The sequence below is a fragment of the Columba livia genome, chromosome 1 (genome assembly GCF_036013475.1).
Source record: "Columba livia isolate bColLiv1 breed racing homer chromosome 1, bColLiv1.pat.W.v2, whole genome shotgun sequence".
Taxonomy (NCBI): domain Eukaryota; kingdom Metazoa; phylum Chordata; class Aves; order Columbiformes; family Columbidae; genus Columba; species Columba livia.
The window spans coordinates 2235488-2261599 of record NC_088602.1 but is presented as its reverse complement, the minus strand read 5'-3'; the positions used below and the strand labels follow the sequence as shown (position 1 = coordinate 2261599).

General features: G+C 51.9%; 2 protein-coding genes across 3 annotated transcripts in view; one reads left to right on the top strand and one right to left on the bottom strand.

Moving 5' to 3' along the window:
- PPME1 (protein phosphatase methylesterase 1) overlaps window positions 1–12728 on the top strand; it is a 33532-nt gene extending 20804 nt beyond the window's left edge. Inside the window, exons 5-14 of one of the 2 annotated variants that reach the window (XM_065069236.1) lie at window positions 108–159; window positions 2433–2587; window positions 3980–4070; window positions 4468–4533; window positions 5850–5988; window positions 6706–6835; window positions 7418–7462; window positions 8412–8476; window positions 9840–9907; window positions 10510–12728. In XM_065069236.1, the coding sequence (XP_064925308.1) occupies window positions 108–159; window positions 2433–2587; window positions 3980–4070; window positions 4468–4533; window positions 5850–5988; window positions 6706–6835; window positions 7418–7462; window positions 8412–8476; window positions 9840–9907; window positions 10510–10528 (830 nt within the window). In that variant the 3' untranslated portion in view covers window positions 10529–12728. The remainder of the gene's footprint in view (window positions 1–107; window positions 160–2432; window positions 2588–3979; window positions 4071–4467; window positions 4534–5849; window positions 5989–6705; window positions 6836–7417; window positions 7463–8411; window positions 8477–9839; window positions 9908–10509) is intronic. The other variant, XM_065069314.1, reaches the window with a different exon arrangement.
- A 2295-nt stretch (window positions 12729–15023) lies between these two features.
- Window positions 15024–24940, bottom strand: P4HA3 (prolyl 4-hydroxylase subunit alpha 3). The gene is made up of 13 exons (XM_005500634.3): window positions 24684–24940; window positions 23025–23167; window positions 22391–22611; window positions 21099–21248; window positions 20949–21000; window positions 20621–20778; window positions 20360–20536; window positions 19641–19705; window positions 19322–19481; window positions 18382–18444; window positions 18010–18078; window positions 15383–15479; window positions 15024–15234 (listed from the first exon to the last, which is right to left on the bottom strand). Exons 1-13 carry the CDS (start codon window positions 24884–24886, stop codon window positions 15164–15166), a joined length of 1629 nt encoding a protein of 542 aa, XP_005500691.3. The 5' UTR covers window positions 24887–24940; the 3' UTR covers window positions 15024–15163.
- Window positions 24941–26112: the final 1172 nt, after the last annotated feature.

Genomic DNA, 26112 nt, shown 5'->3' with positions numbered 1-26112 from the left:
TGCAGGAGGTTTTGCCCTTAATTACTGGACCAAATAGCTTTGTACAGTTGCTGCTCCAAATCTGAAGGTTCTCAGCTTGTGTTGACTCAACTCTTTTATTCTTTCAGGGGAAACAAAAGTTCGGAATCCTGAAGACCTGTCTGCAGAGACTATGTCAAAGTAAGGACACTTATGCTCTCCACTATTTTGCTTTGTACAAACCTTTATTTTCTTCCCTTGATTGAACAATAAATTACCTGAGGACACAAAACCTTCATTCGGGGGAGCTGGAGGATTTAATTTCGCATTATTCTGGTAGTTCTCCCTTCTATTTTGGGACTATTGGTAATTCATATTTGAAATTCTACCTCTTCCAGCTGAGTCAAATTCCAAACCCGAGTCCCAACCTGCGATTTTTTGTTTTCAAGCATGGACGGAGCTGCTTTTTCAAACCACCACGACCTACAAATCCCCCTCTCGACAAAGCCGTAGGAAAAGCAAAATACCCACCACTAAGCACATTACGCTTCTCCACATTTAGGACAAAAAGACCCTTTGCAGGGACTACAATTAAATCGCGGAGGATGTTGTAACCTTGGGGTGAGCGAGTCCGCTGGGTTTGTTGCGGGGAGGCCATGTGTGAAATATATTCTGACTTCCATTGTGTCCCTTTATCGCTGCTGCGTGTGGCTCGGCGGGTCCCGATGTTTTATTGTCCCAAGGAGATGCCCTGTGAAATAATTGTAATCTTTTTAAATCTAGAGCAGCGCTACCATGAAACAAGTTGCCTTTTGTTTTTTAAACTTTTAGCAACGAGCTTGAAGGTTACTCCTAAATAACCTTTAAATGGAAGCCTTGATTAATAACAGGTTTTCATTTTTATTTTCATCAAATCACGGAATCCCAGAATGTGAGGGGTTGGAAGGGACCTGGAAAGCTCATCCAGTGCAATCCCCCCATGGAGCAGGAACACCCAGATGAGGTTACACAGGAAGGTGTCCAGGCGGGTTGGAATGTCTGCACAGAAGGAGACTCCACAACCCCCTGGGCAGCCTGGGCCAGGCTCTGCCACCCTCACTGAGAAGTTTCTTCTCATATTTAAGAGGAACCTCCTGTGTTCCAGTTTGAACCCATTGCCCCTTGTCCTGTCATTGGTTGTCACCGAGAAGAGACTGGCTCCATCCTCCTGACACTCCCCCTTTCCATATTGATCCCCGTGAATGAGTCCCCCCTCAGTGTCCTCTTGTCCAGCTCCAGAGCCCCAGCTCCCTCAGCCTTTCCTCACACGGGAGATGCTCCACTCCCTCCAGCATCTTGGTGGCTGCGCTGGACTCTCTCCAGCAGTTCCCTGTCCTGCTGGAACTGAGGGGCCACAACTGGACACAATATTCCAGGTGTGGTCTCCCCAGGGCAGAGCAGAGGGGCAGGAGAACCTCTCTGACCTACTGACCACCCCCTTCTAACCCACCCCAGGTACCATTGGCTTCCTGGCCACAAGGGCCCAGTGCTGGCTCATGGTCACCCTGCTGTCCCCAGGACCCCCAGGTCCCTTTCCCCTACACTGCTCTCTAACAGCTCGTTCCCCAACTTACACTGGAACCTGGGGTTGTTCCTGCCCAGATTCAAGACTCTACACTTTCCCTTGTTCTAGTTCATTACATTTCTCCCCGCCCAGCTCTCCAGCCTGTCCAGGTCTCACTGGAGCCCTCAAGCTCTGACAGAGCAAACAAGCTGGTCAACCTTTTATTTTTTAACTTTTTTATCTCCAGTTCCTCTGAATGGTTTGAGTCAGGAAAGCCAATCTGGGTGTCTTAAACTACAGTTTAATCAGCAGCTTTTAATCATTAATTCTGCTATTATTTCGGTTTTCATGAATCACAAAGGCCAGATTTCACCTCTTGGAGCGACAGCTTCAATTTAGAGCAGGTACCTTATGGAAAGGACGGAGAAATTACCCCTTGCCTTGTAGCATCTGTAGAATTTGAGTCGTTTTGCTTGTGCTCAATGTTTTTCATCCTTGACTTAGTCAGGAGGGCTGTTATTTTCCCCCTTTAATTGCAACTGTTTCTCCTTTCAGCAGAGTGAATTTCTTAGTCGACGCTTCCACGCAAGAGGATTTGATGGATTTCTCACCATGTATTTAAAATTCCTACTGGCCAATGTCAATATAAAAAGTTCTTTCTGTTAAATGAGTGCTTGCTGTTAATAAAAAGGGAAATGACGTGCTTGTTCAGGGAAGTATTGGCTTGAATGATTTCCTGTATTAGTGCCTAGATGAAACAGCAATAAGAAAATAAGCTGATCTCTATTACCTGTGGGTTAAATGGGCGTGCAGAGAGGATTTGGAGCCAGACATCTATCCTGAATCTATTTCCTCCTCCCGTCGTACAAATCTGCTTCAAGATGGATCCAGGTAAAGACACTGACTGTGCTTTTTTACTGTGTTTTGGCAGAGACGTCGGCAACGTGGTGGAAGCTCTGTACGGGGACCTGCCGCCCCCCATCATGCTGATCGGGCACAGCATGGGGGGCGCCATCGCCGTCCACACGGCCGTCGCCAACTTGGTGCCGAGTTTGCTGGGTTTGTGCATGATTGACGTCGTGGAAGGTGAGTGCGTGTCCCCTTGGACGGGGGTTCTGTCCCCTTGGACGGGGGTTCTGTCCCCTGGGATGTGGTTCTGTCCCCTGGGATGTGGTTCTGTCCCCTGGGATGGGGTGTCTATCCCCTTGGGTGTGGTCCTGTGCCCTTGGACAGGGTGTCTGTCCCCATGGACAGGGTTCTGTGCCCTTGAATAGTGGTTCTGTCTGCTTGGATGGGTTCCATCCCTTTGGATGTGGTGTCTGTGCCCTTGGACAGGGTGTCTGTCCCCATGGACAGAGTTCTGTGCCCTTGAATGGTGATTCTGTCTGCTTGGATGGGTTCCATCCCTTTGGATGGGGTGTCTGTGCCCTTGGACAGGGTGTCTGTGCCCTTGGACAGGGTGTCTGTGCCCTTGGACAGAGTTCTGTGCCCTCGAATGGTGGTTCTGTCCGCTTGAATGGGTTCCATCCCTTTGGATGTGGTGTCTGTGCCCTTGGACAGGGTGTCTGTCCCCGTGGACAGGGTTCTGTGCCCTCGAATGGTGGTTCTGTCCACTTGGATGGGTTCTATCCCTTTGGATGGGGTGTCTGTCCTCTTGGATGTGGTTCTGTGCCCTTGAATGGTGGTTCCCTCCCCTTGGACAGGGTTCTGTGCCCTTAGGTAGGGTTCTGCCCCTTTGGATGGGTTCTGTACCCCTTGGACAGGGTGTCTGTCCCCATGGACAGGGTTTCATCCCCTTGTATGGGGTTCTGTCCCGTTGGATGGGTTCTGTGCCCTTAGGTAGGGATCTGTACCCCTGGATGTGGTTCTGTCCCCATGGACAGGGTTCTGTGCCCTCAAATGGTGGTTCTGTCACCTTGGGTGGGTTCTGTGTCTTCAGATATATTTCTGTCCCTTTCAATGGGATTCTGTCCCCTTGGATGGGGTGTCTGTCCCCTTGGATAGGTGTCTGTGCCCTTGGGTGGGGTTCTGTATCCCTGAATGTGGTTTTCTCCCCTTGGATGGGATGTTGGTCCCCTTGGGTAGGGTTCTGTCCCCTTGGATGGGGTGTCTGTCCCCTTGGATGGGGTGTCTGTCCCCTTGGATGGTTATTCTGTCCCCTTGGATGTGGTTCTGTCCCCTTGGATGGTTATTCTGTCCCCTTGGATGGGGTTCTGTCCCCTTGGATGGGGTTCTGTCTTCCACATTGATCTACTGCCTTCTCTTACTGTCTGAACGTCCTACGTGTTGAAATACTAATTTTCCAGCGTGGGAGCACATAGTAGGCGTAGGAATACTGAGTTTTACCTTCCTTAACTGCATTAAATCCCCAGTGAGCTCCAGCTCTCTCTGAGGCTGTTCCCTGGTAGCCAGTTCTGTATAGAGGGACATGGCAACAATTTCATCAGATGCCATAAAGTTGAAAAACCTCTTTTTTAGGTACGGCCATGGATGCGTTGAACAGCATGCAGAACTTCTTAAGGAGTCGTCCCAAAACGTTCACGTCGCTTGAGAACGCCATCGAGTGGAGGTAACGAATAGTTTAGTCTCCAGTATCACTTGTCTTTGTAGCTTGAGTCCCAAAGGAAACCAAGTTGATAGATTATTTTATTTATATTAATAGAAAGCCCAGTTCTGTTACAAATACCCAACCTAATTTTTCACCTCTCCCTGCCATGAGGTGGATATAACCCTATTACACTATTTCCCCATCAGCAGTTCTCCCACATCTTTTAAATTCACAATTACAATAACAGTGCGGGGGTCAACAAAATAAATCAATTGACATGTAGTGTGAGCCACTCTGAGAACAGGAGGTTTGGGGGCGATTTGGGGAAACCATGAGCTCTAAAGGGCTTTTGCTCCTGTTTCTGGACCTGATTTGGGTCAGTAACTGTTCCTGTCCTTCCAATTTTTTTCTTTTCTAGTGTAAAAAGTGGCCAAATAAGAAATCTTGAATCTGCCAGAGTTTCTATGGTTGGTCAAGTCAAACAGTAAGTGTTTTGGTTTGGTTTTGTTATTTCAAGCTCTGAAAACCATCTGTTTTACAGTACTGTTGCTACACAGCGTAAATACACTTGAAAGTGAAAATTTCTTCTAGCAAATACTTATAATTTGATCTAGTGCAGTGCCTCAGGGGTCAGTACTGGGGCTGGTATTGTTCAATATGTTCCTCAATGATTTGGACGAGGGAATAGAGTGACTGTCAGCAAGTTTGCTGGTGACACCAAGCTGGGAGGAGTGGTGACACGCCAGAGGCTGTGCTGCCATCAGAGACCTGGACAGGCTGGAGAGTTGGGCGGGGAGAAATGTAATGAACTAGAACAAGGGCAAGTGTAGAGTCTTGAATCTGGGCAGGAACAACCCCAGGTTCCAGTGTAAGTTGGGGAAGGAGCTGTTGGAGAGCAGTGTAGGGGAAAGGGACCTGGGGGTCCTGGGGACAGCAGGGTGACCATGAGCCAGCACTGGGCCCTTGTGATCAGGAAGGCCAATGGTACCTGGGGTGGGTTAGAAGGGGGTGGTCAGTAGGTCAGAGAGGTTCTCCTGCCCCTCTGCTCTGCCCTGGGGAGACCACACCTGGAATATTGTGTCCAGCTGTGGCCCCTCAGTTCCAGCAGGACAGGGAACTGCTGGAGAGAGTCCAGCGCAGCCACCAAGATGCTGAAGGGAGTGGAGCATCTCCCGTGTGAGGAAAGGCTGAGGGAGCTGGGGCTCTGGAGCTGGACAAGAGGACACTGAGGGGGAACTCATTCATGGTTACAGATATCTAAAGGGTGAGTGTCAGGAGGATGGAGCCAGGCTCTTCTGGGTGACAACCAATGGTAGGACAAGGGATAATGGGTTCAAACTGGAACACAGGAGGTTCCACTTAAATTTGAGAAGCAACTTGTTCCTGGTGAGGGTGGCAGAGCCTGGCCCAGGCTGCCCAGGGAGGTTGTGGAGTCTCCTTCTGTGCAGACATTCCAACCCGCCTGGACACCTTCCTGTGTAACCTCATCTGGGTGTTCCTGCTCCATGGGGGGATTGCACTGGATGAGCTTTCCAGGGCCCTTCAACCCCTGACATTCTGGGATTCTGTGATACTGGCAAAGCACTTAGAGAAAACCTGAGCAAAATTTCTCCGGGGCAAAATCCACCAAGAGTCTTGTTTTAAGAAGTCAATCACTGCTTGTTTTGTCTGCCTTTCTGCACAGATTTTAAAAGTGGGGTTTTAAAATTGTTTTTTTTGGTTTGGTTTTGTGGTTTGCATTTTGCTGGTGGGTTTTGTGTTGTTTTGGCATGGAATCAGTTTCTGGTTTTATTTCTACAGGTGCGAAGGGGCTGCGAGTCCCGAATGTCCTAAAGCCATAGTGGAGGGTATTATTGAAGAAGAGGAGGAGGAGGATGAAGACGATGAGGAAGGGGGAGGCTCTGTCAACAAAAGGAAGAAAGAAGATGACACAGAGGTTGGGAGTTTCTTGGGAAAAACCCAACAAACTGCAAAAGTAGCCATCAGTAGTTTTCCAAATAATTCAAAATATAACAGGCAGCAACTCCAGGGACTGAAAACTTTATATCGTAGAATCATTTTGCTTGGAAGAGACACTTAAAATCATCAAATATCATGATTTTTGGTTTTCTTCTTTGTCTTATTTCACTGATTCTGTCTTGGGCTGTTACTTGATAATGTGTGTTTGGTTTTCTCTCCTGAGATGCCCATGGATTTAATGCATCAGATCTGAATGACAAACGCTCTTTTCTGGCTCGTTATACTATTTTTGTTCCTTCCGACAGGCCATTCCAAGCCAGGAATGTCAATTGCTCGAGCAAAATCAGTGTAGCCACCTTAGCCCCTTGTATTTCTGTGTCACCCAAGCGCCAAATCTGAGCATTGGGACAATTTTTGAGCTATTCAGACCAGGAAAAAATAGCAAATTGAGTGCGCTGAGAACTGCAGCCTCTTCATCTATAGGTGTAGCTCCTGCTGACTTTTTTCATCCCTACTTGTGTATTTTGGCTGTGATTTGGAGATAAATTCAGCAGCAAGGAGGGTCATCCCCTAGAAATGTGTATTCCACCAGAGGGAGCCGGTGTTTTTAAAGTATCATGCCAAGCACCACTCTGGTTTAACTTTATTTCAGCTTTTTTATGGCTCGCTAATGCGGATCTCTCTGTCCTCCCTACAGACGAAGAAGGAGCATTTATACACGTGGCGAATTGAACTGGCGAAGACAGAAAAGTACTGGGATGGCTGGTTCAGGGGTTTATCAAACCTCTTCCTAAGCTGCCCGACTCCAAAGCTTTTGCTTTTAGCTGGTACGTTGTCTCTTCCAACAACTGTAGGTTTGGTGGTTGTCGCTTCACGGTTGTCTCACTTTTAATGTTTAATATTTAATGTTTCAATATTTAATATTTTAGAGAATCAGCGTTTGGCTGATGTCTCCGAGACCAGCACATCTGTGTTTTCCACCTTCACGTTTCTATGCACCTGGAAATATCATAAACCCATTAATTTGATATATTGCGACATACTGTGTGTTGCTGCTCTTGGGTGATGTGGGAGAAGAGCAAACAGGAGATCTTCACTACTGTGTTTTCCTACAGAATTATTGATGCTTTAGAGCCAACCGGTGGCCCTTTTTATACCCCGATAAGAAATTAAGTGTGTAACCAAGATAAATACCATTTTAAGTAGAAGGGAAGGATGCGTTCTTGCATTTTTGGCTGGGATTCTTTCCTGTCACTTTACTCCCTTGAGGTTCAGTGGTGAAAAATCCTTGTGGGCATCAAAAATAATGTTTCTTTTGGGTTTTTCAAGGCAAACGTCTCCTTCAAAAGGTCAGGTAAAGCCCTGCTTAGACAGTCACACTCTCTCTGGCTTTTCTCCAATGATTGTAGGTGTCGACAGACTGGATAAAGATCTAACAATTGGACAGATGCAAGGTAAATATTTAATATCGTTGCTCTATGCTAACTGGGATGCTCTTTTTGGACAATAACTATGGTACACTATAACACATAACTATGCTATGGGTACACAAAACCAGAGTTGGCTGGAATGGCATCTTACCAGGTGCCGTTTATATTGAAACAAATGTGCATTGAAGCATTTGTCCCTCCCAAGACTGTGTTGTAGCAAAGGTGGAGAAGTTGAGGAGAAGATTGAATTAGAAGTTGTGAAGAGCTGTTGCCGTGGTTTCTATTCAGTCCTAATGCTCAATATTTCCAACAATGGGGCTGCCACACTTCTCTTGGGTCAGAATGATTGTCTGGGGGGGATTTCCAATCTGGTTTTTCCCTTTCTAATTAAATCCCTGATGTTCCAAGCTATAGGGAGCATCCAGAACTGTCTGGTCTCCCAGTATTTCTGGCAGACATCAGACCAACATTCAGCATCTGCATTAATGCTTTGGGTTGGTTGTTGTTTTCTTCTTTTTATTTATTTTACCCTTCACAGCTTCATTAATTTCCAGATCAACCAGTACTGGAAAGCAGGATAAACATTATCTTACAGTAGATCTGATAACATTTCCAACTCGGAAAGGGAATCTCACCTGTATGAAGAAGCATTAAGATGCTTAGTTTAATTTTTAATTCCCTGCTCTAATTACACCTGGGGAAGATGAATGAAGCAGTTGGTTCTTGCTTTTGTTGGAAACTGTATTTGTTGCTTTAGACTCCTGTGCCTTCCCTCTTTGCCCGATACATTTACTGAGGTTTGTTTCTAAAGAACGTGAGACCATTTTTCAAAGAGTTCATAAATTCCCAGCGCTTTTACGGGTGTTGGGCCCGATGTTTCGTGCGTACACAAGAACCTTTTGCCTAAACCGCTGCTGTTAGAAATCAAAACCGCTGGGAAAGCCGCTGCAGTGATGCCTCTGTCCATCCACAGGGAAGTTTCAGATGCAGGTTCTCCCGCAGTGTGGTCACGCGGTCCATGAAGATGCTCCAGACAAGGTGAGCCCCACCATGGGATTGAAGCTAAATAAATAAATCACAGTCTTCACAGCTTAAATATTGAATCACAGTGTGATTGGGGTTGAAGGGACCTCTGGAGATCATCCAGTCCAACCCACCTGCTCACGCAGGGTCACAGAGCAGATCACACAGGTGGGTCCAGGGGGTTTGAATGTCTCAGAGCAGGAGACTCCACACCCGCTCTGGGCAGCCTGGGCCAGGCTCTGGCACCTCCCAGCACACAAGGTTCTGCTCATGTTCAGATGGAGCCTCCTGTGTTTCAGTCTGTGCCCGCTGCCCCTCACCCTGGCGTTGGGCACCACTGAACAGAGTCTGGTCCATCCTCTGACACCCACCCTGAGATATTGATCCATTGATCACATCCTTCTCAGCTTCTCTTACAATACTTATACTTCAGGGGCAATTTTTGCACAACATCTTAACTGATTATTCACAAAACAGCTTGGATTTGGCTGGAAAGCCTGGTCTAAGATGTCGCATGACACAGAGCTTGGCTTCACCACTGATTTAAGCCCCAGCCTAGCGGTGACAGAACTAACTCATACCGCGTGGAATGTGGATTTATCCCCTTCCTCGTGAAGTTCTCCGCTCTCCCTTGGCCTAAGCTGCAGGTTTTGGGGTTGGTCTGTGTTTTGCTGGGCTGGGTGGCTCGTATTTTCCAAACACAACCCAAATTATTGGTGAAACAGCTCGCAGACTGACAGAGCTGCGTGCTGCCGAAATCAGCGTCCAGATAGAAGCAGGAATGTGGTGTAGCCGGTAGAGCCTGTGGTCAGAAACACCTCTGGTTTTAAAACTCGTTCTACGCTGACCGCCGTGAATGTAAAGCTCGGCCTATCTGTGCTTCACTTTACCCATCTCAAATAGGGATTTTTATCTATACCGACCTCCTACACTGTTCTTTTTAATATAAATTCTAAGCGGTATTACTGCTGTCAGGTGAGTATCTTGATTTATCCTTTATAGGACTAACCAGACCTGTTTTACCCTCTAAACCTACGCATTGTTTTAAGAATTCCCGAAAGAGACGGTGAACAAGTTGTGTCTGTTCTTGATTGTGTGGTCAGTGCCAGAGTAAAGGTGGAAGCATGTAGCTCCTTCTTTTATATATTAATATGTTTAATATCTAACTAATTTGGTTTAATATTAAATATTTAATATATTAAATATGCTTAATTTCTATTTAATATAAACCTCTTAGTTTGAAAGGAGCAAACCTGAACAAGAGGGTCCTGAGGACCCGACCTGTTGTTGGAAACGCTACAGCCTTTGAAACCAACTGGATTTCTTGTTACCTTCGTGTCCCTTGAAATTCTGACCGATGTTTTCTTCTTTCCTTCAGGTTGCTGAAGCCGTTGCGACATTCCTGATCCGTCACAGGTTTACAGAGCCCATCGGTGGATTCCAGTGGTAAGGCCCTGCGGGTGCTCGAGCTCTTGCTTTCCAATATTTAGTTTAAATAGCGTTTTATCGAAGTAAGCGAGGCCCCGTGTTTTGGAAACAACTTGCACCACGCTTCTTCGGCCGAGAAATACCGATGAGATTAGACAGGTAGAGCTGTTTGCTTCGCTTTGCCGACTTTCCGCTCTTATCTCACGCTTTTTCATATCAAAATGAACCCTAGAAGCCCGACGTCCTCAATCAGCAGTGAGAGTGGGTTGTGGCTGATAAGGAAAAACTCACAAAGTCTTAGTTCCAGTACTAAAGCTAAAGCTTAGACCTCATAGAAGGTGCTGATCTAATTCTGAGAGATGATCCTAAAATAAGCAGCTTTTTTAGGCAGTTCTGCAAAGTCTTCCTGCTTTTAGCTAAGAATTCTTCACCAAAAAGCTTTTGTGCTTCTCGCTGTTGTGTAGCTTACAAGTTATAGTCGAAAGCATCGATGCTGATTTTAACCTTCCCGATAGATTCTTGTTTGGGTAATCAACTAAATGTAGGGTGTCAAATACATGCAGAGAACACCTTGATTTTCAACGTGCGACTTTTCCTCCCCTCTCCTTTTTCCCTCCCAGCGTGTTTCCTGCTTGTTAATACCCTGGTGTTCTCCGGCACTGAGTCCTGTTGTAAATAAACTGCACCAGAGGCCACTGTGATGTATCCATCTCCTTTCATCCCTCCAGTTGAGCAGCAGTGAGAAGTTGGTGTGAGATTCATCCCTTTAGAACTAGTTCTCCAGAATGTTTTAAGCGCTTAAGGACTTCCTCGCTGGGAAGCAGCTTCTACTAAAAGACCATGAAAAGCTCTTCAGGCCCTTGGGAGTTGGTTCCTCTGCTGCCACGAGGAAGAACCTCCTGAAATCCCGACTAAGTCCATCATCAAAATGATCTCCATTGATTCTCAGGCTTTTCTTGGACCCAACCGCGAAGGGGCCATTGGCCATCCAGGTCCACCGAGGGTATCGCAGCGTAGCCAAAGGCTTCAGGATTTCTCCGTGGAACCATCTAATCGTCTTCAAAGTGCCCCTTAGGTTTGTTTTCTTAATATATGTATTTATTTCCCCAAAAGCAGACGCGGAATCTTCTTCGTCGGGAGCTCAGGTTTCATCTCGCCAACACCGGCCTTACGGGTTAAGCCGTGGGAAGAGCCTAAATGCGACTTTCCCAGGCAGGAAATTAAAACAAAAAGGCGAGGGGGGACCGTGAGCTCTGTTTCAGAGTCTCGCAGCTCTTTTATTACTTTTTTTCAAGTTCTCAATGCAAAACAATAGCCTGGATAACGCCGTCTCCTGCAGACGGGACCCTACGCTTGCGTTTATGGGGAAGGCCCAAGACCAGCAGTTGCAACGTGCTCAACAGGCCGCGCTTTGTTAGGCCATGTTTTGCCCCTGGAACATGCTTATTCTTCTCTTCTTGTCGCTGCTACACACAATTGAGCCGAGATAGCGCCTTTTGGATGAAAAAAATGCCAAAAGCGCCGTAGATCAAAGCCTGGAAGAGCTTGGAGTCAATCCCGATGTCGACGCAGACGCGCAAGCAGCTGCCGTCGCGTTTGCTCCCCCGTATTTGGAGGAAAGACCTTGTTTCCACCGCCGCCTCCTCGATGGTTTCACTGCCTGCCTTCCCTGTTTCCATGCTGTAGTTACACGGAGAGCTTTCCTTCAGGGTTAAATTCCCCACAGAACATTTGCTTTCACCTAAGAATCACTCTCAAGCGTAAGAGCAGAAACATTTTGGAGCAATTTTCCCCAATATTTTGCCAGTGGATGTCTGAATTAATTTTTTCTAATTGCTTTACATCCGTCACCCTTCGCTGTATGACAAAGCAGCATTTTAACGCTGTTTTGCTAAGGCAAAAACCTGGGTTTTGCCTGATTCGAGAGCTGTGATTTGCATCTGTGTCCTGTGACAAAAGCCATCACGAATTTGAGAGGTGCAGGTGGCGAGACGGCGTGAAGAGCTCAGCAAAGCCCGGCTTAACATCGGCGTTTACCCTGGTGGAGAAGCCGCTCGTCTCCTCTGATTAATTCACACGTGAGCTCTGGTTTTGGCAGTTGTGGCTTTGCTCCATGTCCCTTCTCCGACACATTTGGGTGGCAAAAGCCTGAATTAGGGACAACAAAGCCCCGTTCCCAAGATTCTCCACCCTCGTGGCAATTCGGCCATCGGCACTCACTTGTTCAAAGAGTAATTCCTGGTGCCTCCCTCCATAAGTCACCGTGTTAATTAATCCGCATCAATTTACCGTGACCTCGATGTAACGTCCGCCCCGTTTCAGTCGCCGATGGATTCACTGGATCTTCAGTAGCTGAGATGCAAAATAGCATATTCTTTTTTTCCCCAGCTGTATCCTGAAAATTGGCACAATTCTCAGCCTTTTCCAGACGATTCCTGTGTTCAAATTGTTAGAAATTAAACAACAACAGCGTGTGTGTGTGTGTCCGGAGTCTCTCTTCACGGGGTAGTTCAGCATGTGCCTGTTGTCTTATTCATGAACGATCCCGGTAACATCACATTCCTCCGTGCTCGAGTCACTCGGAGGATGCGGCTCGGAGTGATTCATTGTGGTAACTCCTCGCATTTGCCTCTCCTGTTATCATTTGCTTTTACAGTTTGTGAAATCTTCCAAAACAGCGGAAGAAAATCAGTTTTATACCCTGCAGAAGCACCGTTGGAAAACGAACGACTGTTTCCGAATCCCGTGGGCTCCCTGGAATTCTATTTTGTTGTTAACGTTTGAGAAGTGAGTGGAAAAAAAGAATAATAATAATAATAATAAATATTTCAACAGCTGGCTTACTGTGGCGTCGCTCTGTGCCAAGCAGAAGAGGTTCGGGGCCTCTTTGTGTCATGCTGGCTTCCAAAGTAATTCAAAAGTAAAGGTGACGACAGGGAAAGGAGGTGGAGGGGAATTTGCTGCGTCAAGCTGCAGACGCTTCTTGAGACCACACATTTGTCTGAATAGGGAAAAATTTAGTGAAGTAGAACAAGGGCAAGTGTAGAGTCTTGAATCTGGGCAGGAACAAGCCCAGGTTCCAGTGTAAGTTGGGGAATGAGCTGTTGGAGAGCAGTGTAGGGGAAAGGGACCTGGGGGTCCTGGGGACAGCAGGGTGACCATGAGCCAGCACTGGGCCCTTGTGGCCAGGAAGGCCAATGGTACCTGGGGTGGGTTAGAAGGGGGTGGTCAGTAGGTCAGAGAGGTTCTCCTGCCCCTCTGCTCTGCCCTGGGGAGACCACAGCTGGAATATTGTGTCCAGTTGTGGCCCCTCAGTTCCAGCAGGACAGGGAACTGCTGGAGAGAGTCCAGCGCAGCCACCAAGATGCTGAAGGGAGTGGAGCATCTCCCGTGTGAGGAAAGGCTGAGGGAGCTGGGGCTCTGGAGCTGGACAAGAGGACACTGAGGGGGGACTCATTCATGGGGATCAATATGGAAAGGGGGAGTGTCAGGAGGATGGAGCCAGGCTCTTCTGGTGACAACCAGTGACAGGACAAGGGGTAATGGGTGCAAACTGGAACACAAAAGGTTCCACTTAAATTTGAAAAGAAACTTCTTTCCCGGTTAGGGTGAGGGTGGCAGAGCCTGGCCCAGGCTGCCCAGGGGGGTTGTGGAGTCTCCTTCTGTGCAGACATTCCAACCCGCCTGGACACCTTCCTGTGTAACCTCATCTGGGTGTTCCTGCTCCATGGGGGGATTGCACTGCATGAGCTTTCCAGGGCCATTCAACCCCTCACATTCTGGGATTCTGTGAATATTAATGCTCCTGTGGTGGTTTCTTCTCCTTTTTTGGGAATTCAGGCAGAGATAAATGATATTTAGGGGAAAGGATAACACAGATCGTGGCGCAAGTCGCTGCAGAGAGAAGAAATGTTCTTTTTGCCTCGTAAAAAATTGGGATGTTTTGAAAACCCTCCCTCCACTGGCAGCTTTTCGCTGCGTTTTTTCACAGCCCACAGTGTTTTACCGGCTCCGTAAAAGCAGAGAAGCGGGAGGACGCTGGCTGGTTTGGAACAATGCTTTTCATTATTTAGAAATGTCTTTTATTGAGCTGCCCTGCTCCAGATGTGAAGTGGATGGGAGACGATACCAAAGCCAATGGAGAATAGTGATGCTTATCAAGACTGGAGGTTGAGGTTGGATGTGGGAACAATTTCTTCCCCAAAGGGCTGTGGGGCATTGGAACAGGCTGCCCAGGGCAGTGCTGGAGTCACCATCCCTGGAGGGCTGGACAGACGGACATGAGGTTCTCAGGACATGGGGCAGTGCCGGGGGTGGGGGAACAGTTGCACTCAACCTTGATGGGCTTTTCCAACCAAAAGGATTCCATGACTGTGATCCAGCCGTCCTTGGGTTTTTCCTGTGACTCACAGAAGCCTCTCGTCATCCCAAATATTCCCCCATCCTCTCTCGACATTCCGAGCTGATGCTTTAGCCACAGCTTTTCCTTTTTCCCCTCCTCCCCCTGCCCGATGGTTTCCACATGTCCAGAAACATCTGAAAACAATAAACGGCGGCGCTCGGGCTGTTGAGGAACCCGGGCTGTGTCGGTTCATCTGTTTTGTAACACCCTGCGTCCTGGGGTGGTGGTTCTTATCTGAAGAGCAGGATTTGGGGGGGTGGAAATTGCTTTGAAATTTGGCAGAATTTGGGTGAAAAAGCCCCAAATTGTTCCCATAGCATCTTCCTGCCGCTCCCTGCCCCAGTTCTGCTCATTGCTTGCACACACCAAAGGGTTAATCCAAGGCTGGATAAACGCAGACGCGGGGTAATAAATGCATATTTTCGAACCCAAAATGAGCGAGAAAAAAATCAAGCTCCAAAATTAAGCCGAAGATGCATCGGGCACCGGTTTGTCCGATTAAGGATCATGTGGTGTCTTTGCTCTGGTTCTTGCTCGTCATCCTGTTCACTCTGAAGCCTACTGATTACTCTAGAGATGCCACGTCACTTAACTACCACTTCTTTTAGGAGAAAGACTTAATCTAAGGCTGGAGGATGGGCTTGAGGGCCTGTTTAGGGTTCAGGGATGTGGGGACACGGACACAACCAGCCCCCAATGTCACCACACCAAGATATTTGCCCCAGACTCCAATTTCATGTCTTTTGGACTTTATTTTCACTGAATCCGGCTGTACCGCCACTAGCCCCCTGTGCCACTGGCAGCCTTGGGGACACACTGTGCCCTGTTGGCTTTGTCACCCATGGGTGCCACGTCCTTGAGCCCACGGTGGCTCAGTCCTGGGGGTTGATGCCGCACGGCCGCCGAAACTCCTGCCCGTGCTCGTGTATCCACTTGTTTGCCACTGGAAGGGACAATGACAAGGACACCCCGTCTGCTCCTGTCTGCCTCGTCACCCCTGCTCAATATCGGTGGCGTTTTTCCCCGTTATCCATGACTTTCTAGGGGTTTCCTCCCACCCCGTGTCACTCCAGGGTGACACCGCGTCTCACCCCACTTGTCCCCAGCCAGGACGGGGCAGCCGGCGTGCAGGGTGTCCCCGTCACCGTCCCCGTTCCGCCGCAGGTTCCACCAGAAGAGAGCGGCGTTCTGTGGAGCAGAGAGGGGGATTGGAACCCCAAAACAGAGCCTGGAACCCCAGAATTGGGATTTGGGACCCCAAAATAGAGCCAGGAGCCCCGGCCCTGGGGTTTGGAACCCCTGAAACAGAACCTGGAGCCGCCAAATTAGGGTTTGGAACCCCAAAATTGGGATTTGGAGCCCTAGGGCTGGGATTTGACACCCCTAAAACAGAGCCTGGAATCCTAGAATTGGGATTTGAAATCCCTAAAAAAGAGCCAGGAGCCCCAGAATTTGGGTTTGGAACCCCAAAATAGAACCTGGAGCCCCAGAATTGGGGTTAAACACCTTAAAACAGAGCCAGGAGCACCAGAGTGGGGGTTTGGAACCTCTAAAACAGAGCCTGGAATCCTAGAATTGAGGTTTGGAACCTCTAAAACAGAGCCTAGAATCCTAGAGCTGGGATTTGGAACCCCAAAATAGAGCCTGGAACCCCAGAACTGGGGTTTGGAACCTCAAGATAGAGCCTGGAATCCCAGAATTGGGATTTGGGACCCCAAAATAGAGCCAGGAGCCCCGGACCTGGGGTTTGGAACCCCTGAAACAGAACCTGGAGCCCCAGAATTGGGGCTTGGAACCCCCAAAATTGCAATTTGCAGCCCTAGGGCTGGGATTTGACACCCCTAAACCAGAGCCTGGAATCCCAGAATTTGGGTTTGGAACCCCAAAATAGAACCTAGAGTCCCAGATTTGGGGTTTGGAACCCCCTAAAACTGAGCCAGGAGCCCCAGAATTGGGTTTAAACACCTTAAAAGAGAGCCAGGAGCACCAGAATGGGGGTTTGGAACCCCTAAAACAGAGCCTGGAATCCTAGAATTGAGGTTTGGAACCCCAAAACAGAGCCTAGGACCCCAAAACAGAGCCAGGAACCCCAGAATTGGGGTTTGGAGCCCTGGGGTTGTGGTTTGACACCCCTAAGCAGAGCCAGGAACCCCAGAATTGGGGTTAAACACCCTAAAACAGAACTGGGAGCCCCAGAATTGGGGGTTGGAACCCCCAAATAGAATTGGTGCACCTAAAATAGAGCCAAGAGCCCTAGAATTTGGGTTTGGAGCCCCAAAGAGGGCTGGAAACCCTGAGGTTGGGGTTTGGAACCCCTAAAACAGAGATGGGAGCCTCAGAATTGAGGTTGGACACCCATAAATAGAGCCAAGAGGCCTAGAATTGGGCTTTGGAGTCCCTAAAATAAAGCCTGGAACCCCAGAATTTGGGTTTGGAACCCCAGAATAGAATTGGGAACCCAGAGGCTGGGGTTTAGGAACCCCTAAAACAGAGCCTGGAATACCAGAATTGGGGTTTAGAACCCCAAAATAGCACTGGGATCCCCAAGATTTTATTTTTCACACCCTGAAACACAGATGGGAGCCCTAGAACTGGGGTTTGAGACCCCAAAATGGATCATGGAGCCCCAGGATTAGGGTTTAGCACCCTAAAATAGAGCTGGGAGCCCTGGTTTGGCACCCCTAAAACAGAGCCAGGAACCCCAGAACTGGGGTTTGGGACCCCAAACCAGATCAGGGAGCCCCAAGGTTAGGGTTTGACACCCCTAAACAGAGATGGAAGCCCAAGAGTTGACATTTGACAACCCAAAATGGAGATGGGAGCCCAAGGGTTGGGGTTTGATACCCCAAAACAGATCAGAGAGCCGCGAGGTTGGGGTTTGACACCCCAAAATGGAGATAGGAGCCCGGGGTTGGAGTTGGACCTTCATGTTGGGGTTTAACACCCCAAAACAGAGCTGGGAGCCCCAAGGTTGGGGTTTGACACCCTAAAACAGAGCTGGGAGCCTGGGGTTGGGGTTTCACCTTCACGTTGGGGTTTGACACCCCAAACCAGATCAGGGAGCCCCAAGGCTGAGGTTTGACACCCCAAAACAGAGCTCAGAGCCCCAGGGTTGGGCTTTGACCTTCACATTGGGGTTTGACACCCCAAACCAGATCAGCCCCAAGGTTAGGGTTTGACACCCCTAAATGGAGATGGGAGCCCAAGGGTTGGGCTTTGACACCCCAAAATGGAGATGAGAGCCCAAGGGTTGGCATTCAACACCCCAAAATGGAGATGGGAGCCCCAAGGTTGGGGTTTGACACCCCAAAATGGAGATAGGAGCCCGGGGTTGGGCTTTGACCTTCACGTTGGGGTTTCACATCCCAAAACAGAGCTGGGAACCCAAAGGTTGGGGTTTGAAACCCCAAAAGAGAGATGGGAGTCTGGGGTTGGGGTTTCACCTTCACATTGGGGTTTGACACCCCAAACCAGATCAGGGAGCCCCAAGGTTAGGGTTTTACACCCCAAAATGGAGATGGGAGCCCAAGGGTTGGGCTTTGACACCCCAAAATGGAGATAGGAGCCCGGGGTTGGGCTTTGACCTTCACATTGGGGTTTGACACCCCAAACCAGATCAGGGAGCCCCGGCGTTGGGGTTTGGCATCACCCTGTGAGCAATGGGATGCAACAGACCGGTGTCCCCCCATTCCCCACGACTCGCTGCGGGTCCCCTCACCTTCACCACGGGCACGCTGAGGTTGGCGTGGACGAAGGCGGTGGAGCCACCAGCCCCCACTGCACTCAGCTGCAAAAGGAGCAAAAAATATGAGCCTTTCCCCCCCACCTCCCCTTGTGATGTGGCTGTTTGCATGGGGAAACTGAGGCACGGAACCTCCCTCGGTCGCCCCGTAGCATTTCCCTCAACGTGACTCTTAAACATTCCTTTTGTCATTTCAAATACTCAAGTTGTCATTAAACACCCGGCCGTGCTCTGATTTAGGGCTGTCCCCACCCAACTCGAGCCCTGTTCACTCTGAACCCTACTGATGACCACGCAGGTGCAGTCTTTCCATGCCCAGAACTTGGAATTGGGAGGGACGGGACTCACGTAGATCATGAGCGTGGCGATCCTGTTGCCTGACTTCATTCTGTACAGGGGGCTCTTCCTGGACTGCCCCGAGAAGATGAGGAGGTGGTAGGGATGGTCAGTCTCATGGGGACAGTCATGGCTGGGCCTGGAGGCACCTCAGGCCCTACCAGAGCTGCTCCCAGGGAAAATCTCTCCCTCTCCCATCTTTCCTCTCCCTCCCTCCTTTCTTTCCTCCCTCCCTTCCCGGGAACATCCCAGGGGTCACTGTGGGGACCCCACCAGGGACCTTCTCCCCAGGGAACCATCTCAGGAGCATCATGGGGACCACCCCATGGTCCATCTCCAGGGACATCTGAGGGACCAGCCTGGGAACCACCCCAGGGACCACCTTGACCACCCTCCTGGGGATCACCATGGGGACCAACCCAGGGTCCATCCCCAGGGCCATCTGAGGGACCAGCCCAGGGACCAGCCCAGGAACCACCCCAGGGACCACCTTGACCACCATCCTGGGGCTCACCATGGGGACAACCCCAGGGTCCTCCTCTGGGGACATCTGAGGGACCATACCAGACACCACCCCAAAGACCATTCCAGGGTCCACCTCTAGGGACATCTGAGGGAGAGCACCCCAGGGACCACCCCAGGGACCCCACCCTGGGCACCATCCCAGAATCACCATGGGGACCATACAGAGACCTTCCCTAAGCAGCCATCCTAGGGTCCACCCCCAGGGACATCTGAGGGATACCACCCCAAAGACCACCCCAGGGACCATTTCCAAGAACATCCCAGTGTCCACCCCACAGACCACTCTGGTGGCCATCTCAAAGACCACCCCAGGATCACACCAAGACCACCCCAGGAACCATCCCATGATCACCCCAAGGACCATCCCAAATGCACTGGAGGACCCACCCTGACCACCACCCCACAACCACCCCAGCAGCTCCCTGACCGTGGCGTGGTCGAAGTGTGGCTCGTAGTGGCCTCCCAACCCATAGTTGACCACCTGCAGGTACTCAGCGTAGGGTGGGCGCAGGTCCAGGCCGGTGACGGCAGCCATGCGCTTCTCCAACGCCTGCACCACCGGGTGAGCTGTGTCCTTCAGCCACGCGCTGTGGAAGCACCCCCACCTTCAGCCCCCCCAAAGCCACCTGTGGCCAGTGGCACTGCTGGGTGTGGAGAACCCAGGTGTCCCCAGCACAGCTTTGTTGGTGGCAATGGGGCCATGGTGGTCTCACTGGTTGGAGAACAAGGGATGGGGTGGTTCCTACCTCTTGCTTATCCGATACTCGGCTTTCTGCTGCTTCTCCCCAGAGGCGACCACAGATCTCTGCAGCTGGAGGACACATGGTAGGGGGGATGTTGCTGCAGATGAGGACCCCCAACACCAAGTAGGGACCTCAGTTTGGGTCAAAACTGGGGGGGTTATACCAACTGGTGGCCAAAGATCCCCACCCCAAGGTGTCCCACTTGGGTGATGGAAGCAGTTGGAGCCAACACAGTTGGGTGGCACCAAGTCAAGCCTGGCTGGGAAAGGGTATAGGTACAGGAATGGACTTGATTTCTCGACAAAATCTTTTGGGGGAGCTCATGTGAGCCTAAGCTGGGCTCACCCTCCTCAGGATCTTGCTGCAAAAGGCTTTGGCTAAGCCCTGGCTTAAAACCCCTCTTATCTCTTCATCCTCAGGGTGGTCCATCCTGGACCACCAGCTCTTCATAGAATCATAGAATAGTTTGGGTTAGAAGGGACCTACAAAGCTCATCCAGTGCCACCCCTGCCATGAGCAGGGACATCTTCACCAGCTCAGGTTGCTCAGAGCCCCGTCCAGCCTGGCCTGGGATGTCTCCAGGGATGGTTCATCCACCACCTCTCTGGCCAACCTGGGACAGGCTCTCACCACCCTCAGTGTAAAACATCCCTTCCTCAAGTCTAACTCTTGGAGCACCTTCCTCTAGGACAGGGACATCCCTGGGGATGGGGACGGCTCACCCAAGGACCTGCCAACCCCTTGATGGTCTCAGCTTCAACATCGCTGATGAAATCATGGTACAGAGCCACGTAGGGTTGGATCTGGACCACCTCCTTCTTGGCAGGCTGGAGCAGGAGGTAGGGGCTGCCGTTGGTCTCGTAGGAGCACCCAAGTTGTGGGAAATGCTCCGGGGCCTGCTGAGGAGAGAGGGAGGACCAAGAAGGACATGAGAGGGTGGACAGCGGTGGGGTGGGGGACCATGGCACCCCTACCAGCCCCACCTGCCCCCCCAGGCGCTGGCACAGCTCCTCGTAGGCATCGCGGTTCTGTAGGCGGGTGCTGTTGGGGCGTCGCAGGGGTTCCGCGCTCGTCACTGTCCCCGTCTCCAGGAGCTTCTCGTACTTGGCTACGTTCCTCACCACCCTTCGGTTACTGGGGTCTGCCAGAGAGGTGATGTCACCCAAAAACACCATTTACCTATCACCCGCCCCCTTCCCCAGCATCAGGTCCTGGAGAATTAACCCAATGTGGGGGCAAGAAATGGGGTGAAGGAGGCTGGTGATGGGGACACCCCACATGATCTCCCCTCTTCCTGGTTGCCCCACGTACCATAGTGGAGAAACTCCCTGGAGAGGCTCAAGGCATGGGAGATATTTCCAGCCTGGATGGGAGGAGTAGGGAGACCATGAGCATCCCCCTGCCCACGGTTCAGCTCCACCAGGCACCAGGGTGATGGGGATGGGACTCGATGGGCCATACCATGAAGTAGGAGAAGGCGAGATGGTCCAGAGCATCCTCCAGGCTGCTCCGGTCCTCGGGGTTCCATCTGCCATAGGAGAGGCGGAAGAGTCCAACAGCCTCCTCCAGCCACGCAATGGAGTGGTAGTAGTCACCCGTGTCATAGGCCACCTGCGAGGGAGCCTGGCCTGCATGCTGTCCCCACCCTGTCCCACCCCATGTCCCACCAAATGCCCACCCCCGTCCTCATCATTTTACACTGAGGGTGGTGAGAGCCTGGCCCAGATTGGCCAGAGCGGTGGTGGATGTCCCATCCCAGGCCAGGCTGGACGGAGCTCTGAGCAACCTGAGCTGGTGAAGATGTCCCTGCTCATGGCAGGGGTGGCACTGGATGACCTTTGTAGGTCCCTTACAACCCAAACTATTCTATGACTCAATGCTCCTCACCCCATCCTGACCCATCCCATCCCCTTCTCATCCCATCCTACCACCATGACCATCTTCATCCCAATTCCACCTCTATCCCTGCCCACTCTGTCCCATCCCATCCCATCCCATCCCATCCCATCCCATCCCATCCCATCCCATCCCATCCCATCCATCCCATCCCATCCCATCCCATCCATCATCTCCATGTCATCCCCTTCCAGTTCCCACACATCCTGTCCCATCACACCCTGTCGCTTTCCCATTCCCATCCCCTTTCCCTCCCGTGTCATCCCTATCCTGTCCCATCCCTTCCTGTCCCATCCCCATCTATCCTGCTCCATCCCTGTCTCTACCTCCATCATCTCCATCTCCATCTCCACCTCCACCTCCAACCCCGCCTCCACCTCCATCTCCATCTCCACCTCCAACTCCATCCCCATCTCCACCTCCATCTCCACCTCCATCTTCGTCTCCACCTCCATCTTCATCTCCATCTCCACCTTTATCAATTCCATCCCTTTTCCATCCCCATCAGCACCTCCACCTCCATCTCACCCCATTCCATCCTATACAACCCCATTCTACCCAACGCTCTAAACCTCCACCCCAGCTCTGCAGTGACACTCAGAGGACTCTGCCCCAAACCAAACTCTCTGTCCAAGCACCCAAATCCCCTCCCCGGCATTTATGGACCCACTTTTCGCCCCAAGCTGGGGCCAACCCCATACCCAACTGGCATGCTGGGGCAGGAGGTCTCCCCCAGGCCACCTGCTTGGCTCTTCCCTTCCATGAGTCAGGAAGCAGCAAGAAGCCCCATAATTTGGCTGAGAGCACCATCCTGGGCTGGAAAAGCTTTGTGTGGATCTGATGGGGTTGACTCTGACCTTGCCCACATGGAAGAGGTCATCGGCAGAGAGGGACACGCGCTGGCCAGGGCTGTATAGGGGTGGGCGGCCGGGGCTGGTGTGTTGGAAGACGCCGTTGGCCATGCCCTTGACACTGAGTGCATAGACATCCTGCAGCCGCATCAGCGCCCGGGCAGCCCCATCCAGGTCCTCAGCTCCAGGCAGCTCCTGCTCCACCTCCTTGAAGGCATCATGGAGAGCTGAGGTGGGGTAGAAATATGGAATCATAGAATAGTTTGGGGTGGAAGGGACCTTCAAGGGTCATCCAGTGCAACCCCAAATGGGGGTAATAGGGTGCATGGAGGGGGATTAATGAACTTTTGGGGTGCAGTCACCATTATCCGCTCTTCTCCATCCTCTGGGATCAACATGCTGATAATCCACCCGTTCTTCTGCTCTTGACCCATTCTTCTGCTCTACCACCCATTCTTCTGTTCCACCACCCATTCTTCTGCTCCATCACCCATTCTTCTTCTCCATCACCCATTCTCCTGTTCCTCCACCCATTCTACTGCTCTACCACCTGTTCTACTGCTTCTCCACCCAATCCCAACAACCTCCTGGCTCTCCCCAGGTGACAGAGAGGACACAATGCCATGCATCCCCCCCATACCCTGGGTGTTCTCGGTGGCCTCATCACTGTAGATGACATTGGGCCAGTCGGAGTGGAGACGCTTGATGAGGCTGAAGGCCAACAAGGGGTTGTCCACCGAGGCCTCAGGGTCCTGGTGCAGCGCCTGGACCTTCTCATAAAACCTACAGAGCACCCATCGGGTGACACTTCGAGTGATGCTCCTGGGTGGTGACACCACTGGGATGGGGTTCGAGCCCCCCATAGTTGGGCAGCTTTGTCCCAGCATCCACTTTTTGGCCGAGCCAAAGGCAGAGAAGCCTCATCAAAGTTGGTGGAACCCCATCTCTGGTGGGTATGTGGGGATGGCCCATGCCTTGGTGATGCCATGACCCACATCCCAGGTCCCCAGTCCAGGGTTGGAATGACCATGTCCCCCTTCTGGAAAACATCTGGGGGCACATGGACAGTGTCTGGGTTGTGCTCTCCACCCACCCACAATACCCAAGACAAAGGTAGAGAAACCCCTCCAAGGCTGGTGGAACCCCATTCCTGGTGGGTACGTGGGGATGGCCTGTGCCTTGAAAATGCTGTGACCCATGTTCCCTCCTGGGACGTGACTGGGGTGTGGACATTGTCTGGCAATGCTCCCCACTCCTGGCACCCCAGTGTCCACTTTTTGGCCAATCCAAAGGTGCAGAAATCCCATAAAAGTTGGAGAAGCCCCATCAAGGTTGGTGGAACCCCATCCCTGGTGGGTACGTGGGGATGGCATGATCCTTGAGCATGCCGTGACACATATCCTTCTCCTAGGACAGGGCCTTGGGGGGTATAGACAGTGTGCGTACCATGCTCCCATCCACCCACAATACACCAGAGTCCACTTTTTGGCTAAGCCAAAGGTAGAGAAACCTCATCAAGGTTGGTGAAATCTCATCCTTGGTAGGCACGTGGGGGTGGCATGTGCCTTGAGGATAACACACTCCCCAGCTTAGGGTTTTGGGGACGACATCCCCCTCCTGGGACATGGCTGGGGGGTGTGGACAGTGTACGGGTCATGCTCCCCATCCACCCACGGTACCCCAAGATTCACATTTTGGCCAAGCCAGAGGTGCAGAAACCCCATCAAAGTTGGAGAAGCTCCATCAAGGTTGGAAGAACCCCATCCCTGGTGGGTACGTGGGGCTGGCCCTGTGCCTTGGGGATGCTGTGACCCACGTCCCTGGTCCCCAGCCCAGGGACATGCCCCACGTCCCTGGTCTCCTACAGTGTCTGGGCTGTGCTCCCCACCCACCCATGATACCCCAGCATCCACTTTTTGGCCAAGCCAGAGGTGTGGAAACCCCATCAAGCCTGGTGGAACCCCATCCCTGGTGAGGATGCCCTGTTCCTTGGGGATGCCGTGAGGCATGTCCCCAGCCCAGGGACATGCCCCACGTCCCCGATCCCCTCCTGGGACATGGCTGGGGGGTATGGACAGTGTCCAGGTCGTGCTCCCCACCCACCCACGACCTCATATTTAAGAGCACCCCCAAAAACTGAGAGCTGGAGGGGATGGGGGGGGTTGATTAATCCCGTCCCTGCCAGGGCAGCACCCACCCTTGGGCCACGGGGTTGCCTAAAGCGGGTGGGGGGATGCTAGCAGTGCCGGGTGGGTGTCCCCACGCGTGTCCCCGTCCCGGGGTTTGGGGGGGGCGGTACCTGGCGAGGCGGCGGAGGCGGCCGCGCTCCTCCCGCAGGTACCCGCGGAGCCGGCGGAGCAGGCGGCCCTCGGAGCCCAGCGCCCTGCGGACACTCGCCATGGCCGTGTAGGTCTCGGCTGGGCTCGGGGGGGGACACAGCAGCACCAGCAGCACCCCCAGAGCCAGAGCCCCCCATCCAGCCCCCGCATCCAGCCCCCGCATCCAGCCGCTGCCGCCGGGAGAGGCCGGGGGGGGGGGCGGGGAGGCCCCGCCTTGGGGGTGGGGGGGAGATAAAGGGGGGTCGGCCCCGGATCCGCCACGCTGGCTGGGGTGGGGGGGGGCGTGGTGCTGCTGGTCCCCGCGTCCTGCTTGTCCCCATCGCAGCCTGGCTGTCCCCATCCTGTCCCCACCCTCCCTGTCCTCATCCTGCCTGTCCCCCTCTTGGCTGTCCCCGTTCTGTCCCCAACACCCGTGTCCTCATCGCCCTTGGCCCCATCCTGTCTACCCCCATCCCATCCTGTCCCCACCCTCCCTGTCCCCACCCTGTCCCCACTCTCCCTGTCCCCATCCTGCCTGTGCCCCTCTTGGCTGTCCCTGTCCTGTCCCCAACATCCATGTTCCCATCACCCTTGTCCCCATCCTATCCTGTCCCAAACACCCATGTCCTCATCGCCCTTGTCCTTCACCCCCATCCCATCCTGTCCCAAACATACGCATCCCCATCACCCCCTGTCCCCATCCTGTCCACCCCCATCCCATCCTGTCCCCACCCTCCCTGTCCCCCTCTTGGCTGTCCCCAACATCCGTGTCCTCATCACCCTTGTCCCCATCCTGTCTCCACCATCCATGTCCTCATCGCCTTGTCCCCATCGTGTCCACCCCCATCCCATCCTGTCCCCATCCTCCCTGTCTCCATTTTGTTCCCTGTTCCTGTCCCATCCTGCCTGTCCCCATCCCTGGCTTTATCCTGCTTGTCCCTGTCCCCATCCTCCCTGTCCCTAATTCCATGCTGTCCTTCTGCCTGTCCCTACCCTGCCCTGTCCCCATCTTATGTGTCCCCACTCTGTCCGGTAATAATTCTGCCCTGTCCCCATCCCATCCTGTCCCCATCCCATTCTGTCCTGTCCCAGTGGGGTGGGGACAGTGGGTCAGGGATGTCCCACCAGGTGCCCCACCAACACTGTGGCCATTTTCACACCCTGGAAAATATGCAAGGACATGATGAGCCCATAACATGATCGGTACAAGGACATGATGGGTGCAAGGACACGATGGGTGCGAGGACATGATGGATGCAAGGACATGATGGGCGCAAGGACATGATGAGCACAAGGACATGATGGGTGCAAGGACATGATAAACCAAGGACATGATGGGTGCAAGGACATGATGGATGCAAGGACATGATGGGTACAAGGACACAATGGGTGCAAGGACACGATGAGTCA

Bases quoted from the DNA above. Each gene is read 5' to 3' on its own strand.
- P4HA3 (XM_005500634.3), bottom strand. From the start codon at position 24,886: ATGCGGGGGCTGGATGCGGGGGCTGGATGGGGGGCTCTGGCTCTGGGG. The intron at 21,249-22,390 runs GTCAGAGTCAAC...GCTCCCTCGCAG, and splicing joins ACCTCTTCCATGTGGGCAAG to GTGGCCTATGACACGGGTGA. The intron at 21,001-21,098 runs GTATGGCCCATC...CCTCCCATCCAG, and splicing joins TCGCCTTCTCCTACTTCATG to GCTGGAAATATCTCCCATGC.